Source organism: Ixodes scapularis, unplaced genomic scaffold (genome assembly GCF_016920785.2).
Source record: "Ixodes scapularis isolate PalLabHiFi unplaced genomic scaffold, ASM1692078v2 PGA_scaffold4__175_contigs__length_147842914, whole genome shotgun sequence".
Classification (NCBI taxonomy): Eukaryota; Metazoa; Arthropoda; class Arachnida; order Ixodida; family Ixodidae; genus Ixodes; species Ixodes scapularis.
Genome location: NW_024609879.1, coordinates 73,936,493 through 73,955,508, shown reverse-complemented (window position 1 = coordinate 73,955,508; position 19,016 = coordinate 73,936,493). Strand labels below are relative to the sequence as shown.

At 45.5% G+C, this 19,016-nt stretch overlaps 1 protein-coding gene across 1 annotated transcript in view; it reads left to right on the top strand.

The window, feature by feature from the left end:
• The first annotated feature begins 2,553 nt into the window (after positions 1-2,553).
• LOC8024701 (microtubule-associated protein 4) overlaps positions 2,554-19,016 on the top strand; it is a 72,545-nt gene continuing 56,082 nt past the window's right edge. The window contains exons 1-6 of the mRNA XM_040210232.3: positions 2,554-2,656; positions 11,651-11,896; positions 12,993-13,304; positions 13,926-14,330; positions 15,587-15,845; positions 17,081-17,217. Coding sequence (XP_040066166.2) covers positions 11,695-11,896; positions 12,993-13,304; positions 13,926-14,330; positions 15,587-15,845; positions 17,081-17,217 — 1,315 coding nt within the window. The 5' untranslated portion in view covers positions 2,554-2,656; positions 11,651-11,694. The remainder of the gene's footprint in view (positions 2,657-11,650; positions 11,897-12,992; positions 13,305-13,925; positions 14,331-15,586; positions 15,846-17,080; positions 17,218-19,016) is intronic.

The window sequence follows — 19,016 nt, the reverse complement described above, 5'->3', positions numbered from 1 at the left end:
CTATTAGAGTTTTTTACGATAAATATAAAGTAAAATAAAACAAAAACGATATAAATTTTAACTTAATTAATCATTTATAGACAAAAACGCATTGCTCAGTTGGCTTGGCTCAAGTCAATCGTTGGCTCAAGTCAACAGCGTGGTTCTACTTTCGTTATCGCAGTACGCGCTCGGCGCGAGCCGTCACTACACTTATTTCAAGTTACCGTAAATATATATATATATATATATATATATATATATATATTTTTTTTTTTTTTTTAATATTACAGGTGTAATTTCATGTTTTCAAAGTATGAAAAAAGACGGCGCATTTTGTTTTGCTACAGAGCCACGCATATTTTTAATTTAACTGCTCGAAACCGGAACATGATAGCGGGTTACATGATAGTGAAACCTGCACCTCTTACACCGGCGCTGAAAATTGTAGGCGCTTTCTTCTACCGGTGCAGGTAAATCGAACGAAATTGATGTGTACTGAGGAGGAGGGAGAAATGTATACTTTAACTATATAATCGCTACACCCAACTGCGTTTTTTTTTTTTGTGTATGTGTGTGTGAAGCAGGTGACGGCGACGATGAAGTTGCAACGACAGTTCCGAAGTAGCGGCCCCACATCCGCCGCAGCGTAGCTAGGTCCGTCCTGCGCCGCCATTGCGTCGTCTAGACCACGACCTACTCTATGCGGAGCGCAAGTTCGTCTGGTTCTTTTACAGGGGTTGTGGTGACGTCAGAAAGACGCCGAGGTCTGATTGGCTCTGAATGAAGGATAGTGGGTAGACCTCAAAGCAAGCTGCCTCGAGGTCTATTCACTATCCTTCAATCAGAGCCGCTTTGCGTTCTGTCGTCAACACAACCGCCGCAAAAGAAGCAGACGGACTTGCGTTCTGCATACTCTAAGTTGGTCGTGGTCCAGACCAACGGTTTAACCCATGGTTACACTTGAGCTGTGTGCGCGGCTGCTGGGCGCATGCTGACGGCTTTAATCTTCGGCAGTGCTTTTGCAACGTGCATTCCGCACCATCAAAATGACCGGTCTTAGCAGGCTATTAATGTGAGCTCGAGACTCGGCGTCCATAAATAAATACACGTAGTCCATCACAAATGTGTATGTGGTAGGGAGTATATAAACTTTCCCTCTATGTAAAAAAGAAAAAAAAATGTTTAAAGACGAAGGGACATTGACAGGGTATTTATGCTTGCCGAGGTTTTTATTTGTACATGATATATGGGAGCCCAACTACCCAGAAAACAACTCGCGGCTCGGAATTCGTTTTCTTTCCGCCCGAAAACTGCCGATCGAGAACTGGCCGGTTCGATTCGCGCTCACTCTCTTCTTCGTGGTCACGTGGCGACTCAATATAATCAATGTAGTGAATCATCAAAGGCACGCACACAATATTAAAAATAAAAAAAGGAACATAATACCTTTTTTATATGACTTTAAAAAAAGGTTCAGTTTCGGTTCAGAGCAGTTGCGTCTTTTTACTTTATTAAAAATATATGTGACGCTGTAGCAAAATATTCGTTGAGTAATCTTCTGACACAATAATAAATCGCCTGGCAAAAAACAAAAACAAAAAAAAAAACATTTTGGTGGGTGTCAGTGTATGCAAGATGCACACTGTGAAAGAAAATCGGCGTGGACGAAGCACACCGGACAAAAGAAGCTGACCGCTTTTACCAAGCGCGATTACTCCTGGATCACCGTCGGCAACTTCCTCAGTATTTGCCTCACTGGAGAGTGTACAACGGCGCGCGGCCTACGCTATCCTGCGTCGCCAATCACCACCGCAGCTGAAGCGATACAGAGACACTGGCACCCCCGAACTTCTTGGAAGTGTGGGGTGGAACTGCCTGTCTGTCCGTAGGCAGGTGGCTTCGCTCCGCCTCCTAGCCTGCACGCTGGGTGGCCCTCCTACACCCCTTCTAGAGTATGTGAGGAAGAACCGCGCCGACAAGCTACAACCCCTCCTTGGACGGACGGAGCGTCACAGAAGCACTCTTCTTCCGAGAACCATCGAGCTCTGGCGCTCCCTCTCGAGTGACGTCACACAAGGGACATTCGAAAGCAAAGAGGACATTAAAGAACTGTGCAAATGTGCATCCCTCTACCTCAAAGAACTGTGATGCGACACCAGTGACACTCAATCAGACCCAAATCCCAGTGCACAAACATTTCTTTCTTTCTTTTTTTTTGTATGTATGTGTGTATGTGTGTGTAGCGGGTACAGTGAGCCTCTATGGCATGGGCAATAGCCTTTTCACTGTCACCCGGGTTTTAGAAACCGAATAAAGCATTATTATTTTCTTAACTTTTGCTCGCTTGAGGTGGATCGCCATGCAAACGTAGTTCGTCGTGACCAGAGTTGGTTGGTTCATGTGCACTGTTTGTTAAACACTTGAAAACAGCGTATTAGCATGGCATTAATAGGTGAAACAAAATTTAAATATTACATTTGTTTCACTATGTCCGTGTCATTTTGGACGGGTTGACCAAATGGTTGACCGCAGTTTTGGGTAGTTCTCAAAATCGAAACTTGATGCGGCGCCACTTCGATGACGGCAGGTGGCGCTTCGGTCATAAGACGAGCGTCCTTGCTTATCCCGAGGCGAATTTACCCGATGAGAGCTTCGGAAACCGCGAATATACAGGGTAAGTGATACGTCTTGAACCCTTGTTTGCCAAGCATAAATTCTAAACATAAAAGACCAAATTTATGAGTATAAGACGGCCTTTCTCGAACTCCTCAATTCAACGCTAGAGTTTATATATTCTCAAGTACGGCGCGGGGCTGTTGGGCGCCATGTTGGATCGTATTCTGCGTTCGTCGGTGTAATTGTCTCTACTGCGTAGTCGGCGTAGCATTCTTTGAGATTGTTGTTCATTTTACCTTTGCTGCTTCTCTCGCGTGAACTTCGAATTCGGAAGTGTAGTGACCTTAATATTTCGAGAAATCGTAACTTTACCGTCTATTTCGCTGCCACGGAAGCGGCCCCGTTTCCTGGGTTCATTGTAGCTGTGCCCTTCCGAGATTTCGAATATTCTATAAAGAAATAAAGCTTCCGTTCAGTTATTTTTGTGTTTTTCTAACTCCGTAGCTTCTGCACTGTCTTTTGACCGCGTTGTCGTGCACAGACATGTTCAAGGACGCAGTTTTGTGAGAGCTAGGCGTTGGCTCTTCGTATCCAATGTGCTCGCAGCAACCGCCCTGTTGTTTTCGTTGAGAAAAAAAAATGGGGAAAAAAAGAAGTTTGTGTAGGTTTTTAGTTGAACGTTTTGCGTCCCTGTATGAAGTAAGGGGTGGGAAATTTCAGCCACAGGTTTGCGGTGGAGTTGTTCTGGCGGACCACGTGCGTCACTTTCGAACTATCTTTGATTTAGCAGCATTGGACAGGCATGTCGCTGTACAAATGTCACCTTAGACCATTTACATATTCGTGCTCCGCATTATACGAAGTACGGGTGGGGATTGGCGTCTAGCAAAATGTGTGACAGCTCCGGTTATCCTGGAATGTCTATATTTCTGGGCGTTTGCATACCTTCTAAGCTGAAATAAATGGTATTTCATGGCCTTGTGATCACAGCCTCACACTTCATAGCTTCTGGTGTATCGTGGGTGTTCTGTAATTCGCTGGACTGTGCTTGCTGTTTCGGACTAACCAAGCGCTAACGAATGGATATTACCATCGTTTTATTTGCATGGAGTATAGTTTCTTATCAAAAGCATTGGAAGGAGGCGCTGTTGCCAATTTACGGCCCCCCACTAACTTCGGGTCAAGTCGGACCAACAGCCTCCATCGTAGCACCACTTATTGCAATGTTCATGAAATATTTTATCACCAGCTGTCCAGGTGATTAGCTAAAAGGCCGGTTAGCGAAAGACTAGTTGGGGATTTTTTTATACTCCTGTAAGATTACCGATTCCCTCTTACCTGTTTTACAGCACAATATATAGACCTCGCTAGATCTCATACTTTGTGATTTCTGTAGAACTTCACCAACCCAGAAATTTCGACATCAACAGGTTCGGAAAGCCTGCTGAAACGGAGCGACTGGAATTCTCTCAAGGGGGGGGGGGGGGGGCGAAGGCGAAGGAAGGGGGGTGCATGCAAGGGCAAGACATGGCTTGTGTTTCTAAACAGTAAAAGGGTCTACAGTGTGGCCACAAGGGATCTTGCGCGGTACAGTGAACCGGAAAAATCGGCGCATGCACGTGGAAAGTTTGAACTTTCATTGATTGTGCATATAGGTGGCAAATTTTACGTTGCAGAATTTCGAAGTGTAGTTTTCTTCCTGTAAAAAATGAGCCTAACAAACTTGCCAAGGTCAGTGGCAACCATGTTTGCAGATGATTGAGTTAGTGATGAATGTAGCTCGTGGCGCCATCCTCCAATGTGGAGCGCAAGTTCATATGCTTCTTTAGCAGGGGTTGCAATGACATTGGAGCACCAAGCTCTGATTGAAAGATGATAGGTAGACATCAAGGCAGCTTGCTTTGTGCTCTACCCACTATTTTTCAATAAGCCAATCGGAGCTTGGCTTTCCGACATCACCGCAACCTCCGCAAAAGAAGCGCACGCACCTGCAGTTTGCATAGGTGCAGCGAGCAGACACGATTTGTTGGCTGCTAGCTGCACCTAGCGGGAGATGGCGCCGCAGGTTATGTCCGTCACTAACTTGGTCGTCTGCGAACCCGTCCGCCTTTGACCTTGGGCTAGTTTGTTGGTGTTGGTCGTAAATGCTGAATGTGCACTGAATGTGCACCTAAATGCACATTCGGTGGAAGTTGGAGCTTTCTATGCGCAAGTGCCGATTTTTCCTCCTCTTATAACGTAAGATCCACTGTGGCCTCCTTAAAACTTTTTGGTTCTAGTGAAGTATATAGTAAATAAAGTTTTAAAAATAAACTCGTCCCAACTACAACGTCTTCCCCAAAAAATGTAGTGTTTTTTTGATAGCAAAAATGGACTACGCATCGTCGAATGCTCCTTCTCCGGTCGAATGTAGCCCTGGCGGTCTGAACCAGATGCCAAAGTTTCCGCACTAAATGTTATTTTATTCAAAAGTTATAAGTTATTTTTTGGAAATTTCAATAGAAAAATGGGGTCAATTCTGGCCCATTCAATTTTGGCCCGTTTTAGCTAACTGGCGCCATAGAGGTCCCTGCATTCGAAAGATCTGTCGGCCACCATTTTCCCACTGAATATTTCTGAAAATCGTGCGTAACTTTTAAATAAAATAATGATTGCTGCTGAAACTTTGGCATTTGGGCATAGAATGAGCATTCGGGGATGTATAGTTCATTTTTACGATGCAAAAGGCCCTGTAAAGGTTTTTTTGGGATACCTCGTACATTGCTCCACAATTGGCCCAGAACAGTTCTTGCAGTTCTACAACTCACCGCTGCTTCCACAGCATGTAAAACCTCCCAACCTTTTGGAGGCGAACATTACCGGCAAGCTTCAAACATTGTCCGAGGTTCAAACTTAGCTAAATCAATCATTTGAATGTTTTAGCTTCTTGAAGAGAGCAGTGGAAACAGCTCTCTTGGTGGACGACTTCTTTCTTGAGCCATGCGTGTAAGTTAAAGAAAATCAGCCTTGAGGCCACGGGACATCATTGGATCTTTTGAGATTCTTTTTAACACATTCAGTAGTGCGTTTGAAGCATCTTGTGTTTAGCGGATCTTTTCTTTTATGTTTTTTTCTCCAGTAGGCAGCATGCGTGTGTGCAGAACTTTTTTCAGGGTAGAAAATCACGTTTAAGTTTGGTTGTGAAAAGAAGAAAGGATAATAGTGAGGGAAATATTTTAAGTGCATCATTAAAAAAATAAAAGACGTTTACAATTCCCTGTAATGCTGAATTAGAGTGCAGCTCTTGAGGAGGAGGAGGGGAGGGTATGGGGAGGAGGGTACGCCCCTCTCCTCTTACCCTCCTCCTCATCTTCCTCTCCCTTCCTCCCTCCTCCCTCGTTACGTCACACGTGACCATCGGGACTTCACTCGTAAAGGCCTCGTGAAGGTCACGACCTTCACGAGTGACCTTCGGGGCGTCGCACGTGATGTCATCATGGGAAACGTCCCATAATGACGTCACAGCCATCAAGGACTCCGCCACATTTCGCGAAGTGATTCAGCAATGCTGTTATACCCACTCCCCTCTCTAATGCCTCCCAGCCTATAGGGTATTGTAAATAAATAAATAAATAATACAATGCGCAGTTATGCCGACGGCGCTGCCACTCAAGCTGGAAATGGGCGCCTAAGAGCTGCGCTCTAAAACAAAACAAAAAATTGCAATGAATTTGGGGCTTTGTTGCCTAAGCATGCCGTCACGTCGCACAGATTATAAGCAATGTCTCGGACTTCTTTCAGTACAATAACCAACAAGCCCTTGCTAAAATACGGACAACTTGAGTTGGGACAGTAACCGTGCCAGTATATATAGTGTGTGGAAGGTGTGATTTGGAAATGACCTGTGTCAAGGCAGTACTACCTAGAAAACAGGGCCTACGCCTTTCCTCTTCTGACGTAATCACCATGGTCCCTGACAGGATTAGAATGGCAGGGAGGTCTTTCACTAGTCCCACCTGTGTGCATGTGCATCCAAAGCATGATGGAAGGCAACAAGTGCATGCTGGAGGTCAGCCATTGGAAAGAGACTTCCCGCTGTTTTCATCCAACATTATTGGATCAATCACTTGATGAGCTCCACGGAAGAGCAACGTTCAAAAACGGTCCTCCTTGGCATTGGCGGAAAGTTTTTAGTTTCCCAAGGGTGGGGGGTTTCACAAGCCAATAAAGTCGGGCTAATGGCTAGGCGGGTTCAGTTCACACACCAAATCGATGGATAAGCAATGAATAGCGAAGGTTGTTTTTACTGTCGTATGCATGATCAGAATTTGTTAGACATCCAAGTTTTTTTTCTTGCCGCACCCTCCTTGAATGAACCGCGAGATTTAAGCTAGAAATTCTCCATGGACACTAGCTACAAAACATGACTGTCCACCTTGCATTCTTATGTCAATATGTTTACGAAAGCTCGTACAATTGCGTATCCTAGAACTCCTTAGCCATATAGCATTAAATCATTAATAAAACAAAGAGGCCGCATCTCCACGTGGTGAATGATGTTGATTGGGGGGAAGCTCTGATGGTGCTGATGATACTGATTTTATTGTTCATAGGTAGTGCTGATGGTGCTGATTTTTTTTTTATTGCTCATAGCTAGTGCTGAGTTCCGGGTTGCGTTTCGACTTCATTATTACTGCTTTATGGTCGGTGAAATGCAGAGAAAGTGGTTCTTCTAGCGAATCAGCTTGGATCCGCTAGAAGCCGTGGGAACGCATCTCCGCCACTTCAACGGTCCATGTCAGAAAGAGAATGTGTGGTATGGATCGTGGTTATATACGCAGTTGAGCATTTGACCGCAGCGCCCTCTCATCTATAAACGTTGAGCCAATGCATGCAAAGTTTAATGCGATTATATACGCATTTGACTGCAGCGCTCTCTCCTCTATTGACTTTGAGCGGCTACATGCAACGTTGGAGTGTAGCGTAGTGGTTAAGACGTCTGCTTCGTAAGCGAGCGGTCCTGAGTTCGAACGCCCGTGCAGGCATACTTTTTTTTTTTTTTAAAGTGGGCCGATCTCGGAGGCAGTGCAATCGATGTGAGCACGGACGCCGGATGGATGGACAAGGCTAGACCCTAAGGAGCTTTCCCCCTAAAAATTGGAGCCTCAGTCCAGCGAGCTAAAGTGCCAATTGCAGTGATGCGATTGCTGGGCCATTTGCACCAAGGTGCTGACCCTGCTACATCCTGCTGCATTTTGCCAAAATGTGGTGATTTTGCGCCAGCATTGTGCCAAGATGTAATTTCTCTTTATTACTACTGAAAATATAATAGCTACACGTCCGGATCGACACGGTAGGCTTGTTCACATTTTGAAAACCTGTTTATTGCCTTAACTGACATACTGCTCGATCTGATATCTGTGTCAAACGCTGACTACTTGGAAGTTGCTCAATATTTCTCATGTTCGTGGTCTGTTCTGGTGGGTTAGGTAGCTTCATTGAGTGCACTTCTCACTGCGCTCTGGTACACTGCAGTGAAGCGGGAGCCACAGTGTGGGCATAGCGATTTTACGTATCTGGCTTTGCTGCAGCACAGCCTCGTGCTAGGGGGAAAGCACTCCTCGAAAACAAAAGTGCTTTAAAGGGATGTTGAGCCGAAATTAGGATTAAAAAAAAAAAACGATGCAGGAGATGTAGGCGGGACACTACAATCCCTACGACACTACTCGTATGGCGATATCTTGAATGGACAGCCATATTTTTGGAAAAAGAGGCCGAGATTGAACGAGGCAGACGAGGCGCGTGACGTCAACATATCTTGTTTCCTCCTCTCTTCGCTTCGCCTCCTCAAAGTGGCGAGGCGGGGAAGATGTGAGGCCGTTCCCTCTCCTTCTCGAAGAAAAAAGACGTAAACATATCTGTCAAATGTGATGCCTTCTTTTGAAAAATATGGCCATCCGTTGAAATATCGTTGTATGAATGATGTCTTTGTGTTTGTAACATCCCGTTGCATGCTTTTGCCGTCGTGTTTTGTGGAATCCAGATTTCCGTTCAAAGGGATGCTGAACCGAAATCTGGATTCCCCAAAACACACGGCAAAAGCGTGCAACGGGATGCTACAAACACTAAAACAACACTCCTACAGCGATATCTCGAACGGATGACCGTATTTCTAAAAAAAAGAGGCACATTTGGCAGGAATGTTGACATCATGTTTTTCCGAGAAGGAGAGGGAACGGCCTTGCGTCTTCTCTGCCACGCGGCCTTGAAGCGAAGCGAAGAGAGGAGGAAACTAGATATCTTGATGTCACGCGCCTCGTCGGCCTGGTTCAATCTCGACTTCTTTTTCAAAAAATATGGCCGTCCATTTGAGATATCGCCTTACTAGTAGTGTTGTAGGGATTGTAGCATCCCACCTACATATCCAGCATTGTTTTTTTTTTTTAATCCAAATTTCGGTTAACCATTTCTTTAAGTGTAAAAAAAAAAATCTTAGTAAGTGCTTTACTTTGCAGTAAAAAGCCCTGCATAAGACTGCATGAGACTGCAATATTTGAATGTTTTTTTTAACTTGATAATTAGCAAGGATTCTTTTGTGTTGCGAGGAGATTTCAGGGTGAAAACTGAGAATTCCCAGGGGATTTTTGGCGAGTCTGGGAAGGTCAGAAAAAAGTCGGGGAATTTCTACCCAAATTTAGTATCTGTCAGGGAAATTAAGCTTTTCTGTCTCCGAGGAACTACAAACAATGCGTTTGTGGTACAGCACAGATCGCATGCGACCCGACTGGTGTGCTGATGCAAATTTCTTTTTGGAAACTAGAGCCTTGGTGGAACTCGAATTGCATCTTTTTGATATGTGCTGATCAAGACAAACTTCTCTCCTTGGTCATGCACTAATATGTTTGCCCAGTAGTTTATTTAAAACAGGGCATTTATTCAGCAAGATACGTAGAAGAATACACTGGGGAGGCAATAGTATACGGCGCTTTGCCACCGCCCTGTTGGCCGTCAAATATACCTCTCTTTTCCACATAAAAACTACAGTTCATACATGTCGTGTCTCCTTAGGGATTGGTCAGGAAATATTTATAAAATAGTCGGGGAAAACCTGTAAAGGTGAGAGAATTTGAAAGCATAATTTTGGCAGACGCAATATGGACGGCTTATATTTTTATGTAAACTCTTTATTTAGTCATCACCCTTACATAGGTGCGACCGTGACGCAGTGAATGGAGTAAATGAAAACTAATTAAATTAGCTGCAGCAGAGGATGCAAACTCGGAAATTACCCCAATGAGTTTGACTGAATTGTTTCTAAGGCTTGTTTATCGTTGACATGCCGTTTTATTGTGATAACGAAATCTACGTATAAAATGTAATTGGTATCATTATCCAAATGAGAGGAGCTTTTCTATCGGAATTAATAATTTCAGTTTTGTTACAACCTTTAGGACTTCAATGAAACATCAATTTGGGTACTCAATATTATTCTGCTCTATTATTATTTTCGCAGAATACAATTTGGTTTGCGTTTGGCTCTATTTCTAAAATGACCATTCACTGTAGTTCATACGGTACTTCATCAATCAGCATATTGTTGTCATGTCTGGTGCTTCATTGTGCAACTAAACAGCTAGTTAGCTCTGTGTTTGAGGCATTTGGGGGAATCAAACCTTCAGTGCAATCAATGCTAACAAAAGGCTGTACAGAAATGAGAAGGCAAAGTAGACAATGCCTTTTAAAGGGATACTTCAACGAAATTTGAAGTATGCCCGTCGTGTTCGGAAATAGGTTGAATATGGTCTAGAATATCCGTAAATGACAATCGCACGTTTGTATTTTGAGCCTGATGGCTGTATATTTCGTTATAAAAGCCCGCTCTGGTGAGCGCTCGGAGAGCAGCCAGCAGAGAGCATGTCACATACGGTGCAATCGTGATGTCGTTTTTCTCAGGATGAACAAAGCTGCGGTGAGGCTGATGTCAGGATGCCTTAGCCGTTCCAGTCACCGAAGCGGTTGAGCACGCCAGTGATTGGGCCACCGCGACTAACCGCAAAGATGCTTTTGTGTGAATTTTGAGTGACGAGTTATTCTTCCATAATCTTGTAGAGGGAGAATAGCGATGTCTGAGACACACAGAAAGAGTCACGTTGAGTGGGGAGTTCCTCCCTCCCCTCTCCTCTTGTGCTGGCCGCACAGCTGTCTGGGTGACGTCAGGTTCAAAGCATGTATAGTTCTAGGCGAGACAGTTATCATCACTACGTGTCGAGGTTCCGAAACGGGCATTAAAAACGAGGCTTTAGCAACATCCGCCAGGTGCTCTTTGCTAATCGTTTGTTTTAAAATTTGTTTTCATGTCTTTTTTAACAAGATATTGGTACTGCTGCTTTGAACACGTATAGACCAAAAAATAGATGCTGAAATTTCGTTGTAGTATCCCTTTAATGTATAGTAATATTCGCAGTGGTAGGAAAGAAAATGAAGTGTATGCTTATGCTCCACAAGTTACTTTTGCTGCTCCAAAATGAATTTTTAGGTGCTCCTAAAAGTGCTCCAAACTTACTCAGACCAATCGCATCGCCGCATGTGTAGCGATCACGCTGCTGAAGATATGTTATGGCGTAGATCTATAACAAACCTCTAGCATCTTTTAGATGGCAACCGGTTTGGGGGAAGGGGCTTTTTTTTTTTTAACAGAAACAGAGTTGAGGTTTGAAATAATACCAGTTCAGACTTTCCTCTAGTACTCTTGATTGTATCTTACTAAGAGTGCTTGAGATTGGGCTAGTTGGGTTTTCACATTTCAATTAAACTGTGCTGCAAAGGATTACAAATAACAACACTGGGACTAGAAAGATGACAGCACACATACAAATAAGCGCAACTCATTTGTGTATGTTGCATAGTCTTTCTAGTCTTGGCGTCGTTACTCGTAATCCTTCACAACTCAGTAAAATTGAAGCTGTAACTTATTATGTCTACAGGGAGTTTTCTGAGGTTGATTTTATGCCATAACGAACATTTGGGGCACAGTACCGAGCTCAGTATCGACGCCGTTGTTCGTACCGTCCAGAGTACCGGCGGCACCGACGACGGGCGCAGTGCCCCTGAGCGACGATGTCGTCCGCCACGACCGCGGCGGAAGAAGGCGAAGGGGCACCGGAAGAAAGCCAAGGGATGGCACGGCTCGAGTTTTCCGCTGAGGGCGTTCCGGCCCTGGTTGACGGCGGAGTGGTGCTGGACAATCCGGCGCTCATGGAGTTCTTCGCGCGCGCCGTGGCGTCTTACAGCATCCCTGGGCAAGACGGCATCCAATCGGGTAAGTCATGACGGAACCTTTCGTCGTTACGTCGGTTCTACCCATGGCGCCTGGAAAGCGTCTCCTCCGACCGGTACATTTACCGCGTCCTCAAATGTGGTCCCTCGATTTCCACTCAATGATGTCGTAGAAGTGTCGCGTTGTTGCCATCCGCGATCCTGCTGGCGACGCGGTGGCGGAGGTGGAACGGATATCTGTTTCTGTTCTGCCGCAGGTCGTACCCCCGCTTAACGGTTCGCGTGAGCTTCAGCGGTCAAGAGTCGGGACGATGCGACGACGGCAACAGTCGCATTTGCTTGTACTTTTCAGCGGAACTTTTATGACCATAAAGATCTCTCTCCGCGAAGCTTGACTTTTTAATATTTGAGGACGGCTCCAATGTGGAGTTTTCCGGTCTTTCCTGATTTTGAGAAAACCGGCCAGGGGGTCACTTTTGAGGGCCTGTTGGTGTGCATACAGAAAACACGGGACCCTGCTTATCATCCGGCAAGGGCACATTGCATTGTAGATGTCACGCAACCGCCAACTCTATCACATTCCAAGATCCCCGTGCGGTCCAAGTCTATTCCTGCTACTCCTCCGGCAAACGCCATTGGCCCCACGTTTGTCGGGCACATACTCCGAAAATATTTTAGTTAAAATCTTTTTCGGCGTTCCCCTAGAGAGTTTCGGAAAACAGATTCAAGACACACAAAACCTGCTTGCACCTTAAAGACTGGTTGACACACTTGCACTTGAATGCTCAGGTGTGCAGCATTTCCTCGTAACTGCTTACGAGCGAAGACACCGGCACCGTCTAGCAGGCAGCGCTGGAACTGCGTACACCTAGACTATTTTGCAGTATCTGTGATATTAAATCTATGCAGTACGAGAAATAGTTGCTTATAGCATTGCAAGTTTACAGCAAAAAATAATGCATAAAAGCTTATAAAAAAATATATGCCGATTGAAAAGGCTATTCATCGCACCAGCATGCCGGGTGGTTACAAGAAAACGCAACACGTGCGAGTGCAGCCAGATGCTAATGTGCGAACTGGCCCTTAGTCTTCGAGTTCCTTTGGCTGTCGCTTTACTCGTTTGTCCATCATCCCTGTAGGGACGCTGGTGCAGATCAATTCCAACACCATCCTTGCGGTGGCATCCGTGGACGGCGGTGGGCCCACCGAGGAAGAGATCATCGAGGCCGCTTCGACGGTGATGCTGCCTTCGGTCGAGGAGCAGACGGCAATCGACGCAGGGCCGGCAGATGACGTCCCAGCCAATACCTCCCAGCAGCCGGAGACAACGATCGACGCGGGGCCGGCGGATGACGTCTCTGCGGACGCCGACACCGACTGCGTGGAAGGAACGGTTCCAAGCGAGCAGACGGCGGCTCCCGTGGCCACACCAGACGACATCCACATTGCACGTACGTCGTCTTTTAACGCGGAATGCATCGTATGGCTGGCTCCTAGCCCTTTCTCGTAACGGAAGGTCGAGCTATGTGGTGGAGTTTTGACTCCCCTTTCACAACCCAGTGTGGGGAAGACTTTCCAGCCACTGCAGTGACCAACTTGGCCTCGAGTAGGGGACGGTAGATCAGTATTTGGGTAACCGAGCAGCGGCATCAAGTTTGAAGATCGCTCTACTTTTACTCCTTGAGGACAGTTAACGCATCTGCGTTACGGTTCTCCTAAGCGCGTTCTTTGTAACCGTTAGGAAGTAACCCTGGAACACCGTGTATATATATTCTAATTTTCGATACATCACTCATTGACCATTAGCTCGAAATGATTATGACAAAGTTATAAGCAACCATTTGTCATAGATAGTGTGTACGTTTGACCTTGCAAATCCTAAAAATCTTCAGTCTAGCGGTACATGGTTTTGATGCTTCCCGATAGATGGTGCCAATGTGTCAGTAGTGTGTTCTCTAGTCATAAACATTTACGAGGAATGCAACGCTTTCGACCGTGCTCGTATGCAAATGTGCAAACCAGCTTTTGGACTCCAGCATTTCTGACAATTCTCGCCAACGTTTGACGTGCAGCAAACATGACTGAGATGGATTTTTCCAACCTCCTGAGCGGAAGCGAAGAGGCGGGATCCGGCGTGCCATCCACCGTCGTGGTCAGATCCTCAGACCCGATGCAACCACCGGAGCAGATAGAACACCGAGTGATCCACGTCACCCTGACCGCCGAAGACGTGGAAGGACGTCCGCACGCTGCCATCACTCACGAGGACGAACCATGCGTGGAGCCTGTACAAAACATCGACCACGATGTGACCGACGTGATCCAAAGGGCTCTCCTCGGAGGCGACGAAGACGAGGACGTTGGTCCGAGCAATGCCGGTAATCCAGTGGAGGGAGTGCACGGAGGAAGTGGATCTGAAATTGACGGAACAGACGCCGGATGTTCCGCTGATGCGTCTCTTCTGGAGGAAGCTGCAGGTAAGCTTACGACCCGATTGAATGGCCCTTTGGTTTAACGAAACTACGTCCGTTGTTGGTCTCGCTCCAGAAGCTGTGCCTGTCCGTCCGTTTTTACAGAAGTACTGGTTTCAACCTGACGTTTTCTTTTGTGTAACATGAACCCCCAACGACTCCATAATGTGAGATCCGAGAAAAGCTTGTAATTGAGAAAGCCCATCGTGACGTAACTGGGCTCCTTGGCTTTTGGGGTAGAGCCCGATGTTATTTCATTATATTCCGAATTATCTTTTTCATATAATTTCTTTCGAGGTTTGTTCTCAAAGAAGTGGAATCGACGATTGGCTGAACTCCTTCCACAAATTTCGAGAGGGGATGAAAACCAACTCTAAAGTTGGTTTTCATCCCCTTTTCAGAACACAGCTTCAGAAAAGAAAGAGCAATAAGTGTCCTAGGTACTAAATAGCAGCTTCGATTGGGTAAATCCCTATGCGGAGAGCAAGTCGTCTGCTTCTTGCGGTGACATAAGAAGGACGCCGAGTTCTGATTGGCTTTGGTTAAAAAGGATAGTGGGTAGACCTCAATGTTAGAGGCCTTGAGGTCTACCTACTATTTTTTTCAATCAGCCAATTAGTGCTCGGCGTCTTGACATCCTCGCAACCCCTGTGCAAGAAGCAGACGAACTTGCGCTCCGTATCGTCACTGACAGATTGAAAATGGCAGGAAGTGTCTTTGAAACGCCCGGCCTCTAGCACGTGCCCCACGCCTTCTGCAATGCTCTGGCTGCACGCACACTGAAGGCGCACGAGGGTCAGAAGCGTTCTTAAAGATGGGAAGCTCGTGCTGCATGCGGTACAACTAAACAACTAAAGCCCCTCCCTGCATTTCACGCCTTGTCAGTAACTGAAAGAGGAATACACTTTTCCTAAATTCTATAGTAAGAATAAAGTATAGATTGGCTCATCTCTGAATATTGGTGGTGCGAATTGACCATCGTTTTCCGAACATGAATTTGAAACGGAAATCTTTCCACCAAATTTTTGAATTTACGAAGCCTGAAAGAGCAGGGCGGAGAAAGAAGGCAAACGACGGGCTAGTAGGTGTGCTCGTTTCGCTGCGACGAGTCGAGGTCGTTCGAGCGCTCGTCGGCTTTATATATTTTGTACATTGTACGACGCTTTCCAGAAAGGGCCGAAATACTTGGAACCTTTCCCTCTAGATTATCAGATTCGCTCTAAGCCGCTTGCAAAGCGCGAGTCGTTCGTCTCCTGCTGCAGTGGATCCCGACGAGCGTCAGCGGCTCGAAGAGGAGAGCCAGTCTGGCAACGGCGTGGGCCAGGAGCCTCCGCCGCCGGGGCAGGGGGGCCAGGACGTGGTGGTGATTGACGTGACGAACCCGATCCAGCTCTCCCAGAATTCCCTGATCGTAGTGAATGGCCAGAAGTGCGTGCTGCAACAGGACCCCAGCACGGGACAGGTGGTAGCCTACCCAATCAGGGAGCCCGAGAAGCCCAAGAAGCGCAGGGGAAGGCCCAGGTAACGTCCGAGGGCCTCGAATGAGAGAGTCCTCGATTACAATCACGTAATTTAAGGGCGCTGTTAAGAAGAGATGCGGGTTGAAAAACGGCAATATTTTGTAGAAATAATGAGTTTTATGTTTTTTTATTAACTTAAAATCTTCATATTTTATATACGAAAACGATAAGGACTGGCTATAATCACAAAATTGGTCAAATACGCATTTGTAGAACTCCGAGCAACCCAGAACGCCACATATTTTATCAATTTTCGTGTAGCCTGAATGACGTCGCCCACCATCACATTTATGTAGAGAAGTAGCCCTAGCCATCTCCTCTCCATCGCAATCTTTTGTAGCTTCATTTTCTCACGAAAAAGTAATAACAAGAAATTCTTTCTCCCGCCGCGAAAGTGTGCCGCTACACATCTATGGTAATATTGGAACGCGTTCTCGTCTTTGTGTAATTTTGAAGCACCTTCACAGTTTGTGCACAATAATTTTTGTTCCTAATTTTGTCCCATCACAACAATATTTTTCATGCATATGCTTTAGGTTATGTGGAATGCAACTATCAAGGTTTGTTTAGAATGTATCTTTTTAAATTTAATAAAAATTTAAGAAACTTTTGTTAGCCCTTTGAAAATAACATTTTTGCAATTTTCAATTACTTTAAAATAAAATAGGTTTCAGACATTACCTTCGTTGTTCATTGCACTCATTGGCTCAAAAGGAGCAAATTGCTTATTTTACTAGGCTCTTTTAAAGGGACACTGACAGGGTATTTATGCTTACCAAAGTTTTTATTTGTACATGGCATATGAGAGCCAAACTACACAGAACACAATTTTTGGCTTGAAATTCGTTTCTTTCTGCCTGAAAACCGCCGATCAAGAACTTGCCGGTTTGAGTCTTGCTCACTCTCTTCTCCCTGGTCACGTGCCACTCTCTATCTTTTAGACACAACCACCAAATATAATCAGTCGTTGGTGATCGATGGCACACACTCAATATTAGAAATAAAAAAAAAACAAACATTGATACCTATTTTTTTCTGCTTTCTAAAAAAAACAGCAAAACGTCCATAATGTGAGCTGCTCATAATATGAGACAAAAGGTGCAAGTGTTTACCCAGTTCGTTGCCCAAAACTTTGCCTATATAGCGGGCTAATCATATATTACCGTGGTTTGTAGCGACGACGAGACGTCACTGTATTGATGCATTTTTTTTTATTTTTTTATTCTTGCGGAACAGAAAGGTGGTCCAGGACCCACCGGCCGAACCGGAGCCAGCGCCCGCTCCCGCAGTCGAAGAACCGGAGGAAGTTGAAGAGGAGGAAGAGCAGAGCCTCAACAAGCTGGGAGTGGGAACGGTTGAAATCGTCACCGAAGGTGGGTGGGCGTCCCACCATATTCAGCCACTAAATCGTAACTAGGGTTCCTTGTTTTTGGCGAATACCTCTAAACCCCCAAAATTAACCCCCGAGCCAGTTTTATCAAAATGGGAGAAAAACCAAAAAGCCCCGAATAGGAGCTGTTCGCAGATATGAAAACAAACCAAGCTATGTGGCAAGAAAATTTTTATTTACAGGTTTATTTTGTTTTAACTCTGAACACAGCCTGCAGGGAGGTGTCTGTGAGCTCTCGTCTTGCTTCGGAACCACACATCTTATCTCGTTTCTTTCAACACGAAACATTCCTTAGCTAGGTGTTCGGCATTTTGTGAAGCCCGGATAAAAGCGTGGCCGCGAGGCTCGATGCTGATTGGTGGACGGGTGCGAGAGGAGTTGGGTGCTCGGTGCGGATCGGTTAACGGGGTAGTTGCGTGACCTGAGGGGAGGGCAAGGAGCTTCTCGACCACCCGTGCCCACCGAGGGAGAGGAGCTCAAAAGTATGGAAGGCTCTGGAAGATTGCCATGTTTATTGTCCCGATTAGCGGTAGTATCGCTTTATTCTAGGAACAACTATCAAGCGTGCACGTGGTACACATTAAACTGTCTGATAAAGAGTGCCGTGACCGTAGACGTCTGGAAACTCGGAGTATCGCTAAACGTTTGTGATGCTAGAGCATTTCAGGTTTGCAACCCAATTGTCTATCAATTTTCTATAAATTTTTCCTAACGAGAAAAACAACCTTTCCTAGGAAAAAAATTCCAACTAATACAGCCCGACGAGAAATCACTGAACATTTATATTCTTTGCACTGCTTTACATTTGCACGCTCCGATTCTTCACAACTTTCGTCAGTTGACGAGTGCTTATCGCTGTCCTTGTTTTGCTACGCTTCGTCTTGTGTGCTGTCAATCGCGTTGCCGATGCTGCGCTTGCGGTATGTCTTGCGCACCACTTTGTCCGGGAGCGACTTCTACGCCGGTGTGAAGCGGCAGTCGTTGCAAGCGGCCAGTGGGTGTCAGATTGCCGTCTTTTCACTTGAAAGCTTTCTTAGACTAGCGTTTGCTTCCGCTCATTCTTGCTCAGGGAGCAGCAGTGACCATGGCAGTCCGAAAAATAGGAGTAGCTCAAGGAAATAAAAATTGGCGGCATCAGGCACCCATAGTTGTCACTTTTGTTTTTTTCCAAAGACTGGTATGCGAGACGAAGGTAAAAGTTTTCAAGAGCATTTACAAAAAAAAACAATTCTATGTATATTCTGGTTAATAGGGTAGGTCCCAGCAAACCCATACTTTTAATTGAACACCAAAATGTGATACCGAAAAACACCTAATCTGTGTGAAAAAATAAACCCTGAAAGCACCCCCCCTGTATTTGAAGAAACATAAACCTTGAAAACACAAAACCCTAGTTATAACCTCCATACAGCATAATCTGATTTATGGGACAACGGAGCCGTGTTTCTGTGGTGCTTTGCTGCGGACTACAGTCAAACCTTATTTTAATGAAGTAGCGGCTATAACGAAAGAGCTGCGATTCCGCTTGAAACCTCCCGTAGAACTCCATGTACTATTTAGAAACACGTTTTAACGAAAGTAAATGAATGCTTTATTGGATATGACGACCTGTTTTCATTCCGAAGTGAAAATAACATGGCGACATTGCTGTAAATGCAAATTTTTTGCCACATGCCGAATCTGCAAGCACCGTCGACATTATTCAGGCCATAGCACTTCGGCCACTCAAGTGTTCATGTCGGCATTGGCTTACCAGTAGGTGTGCGATGACTGCGGTCACGG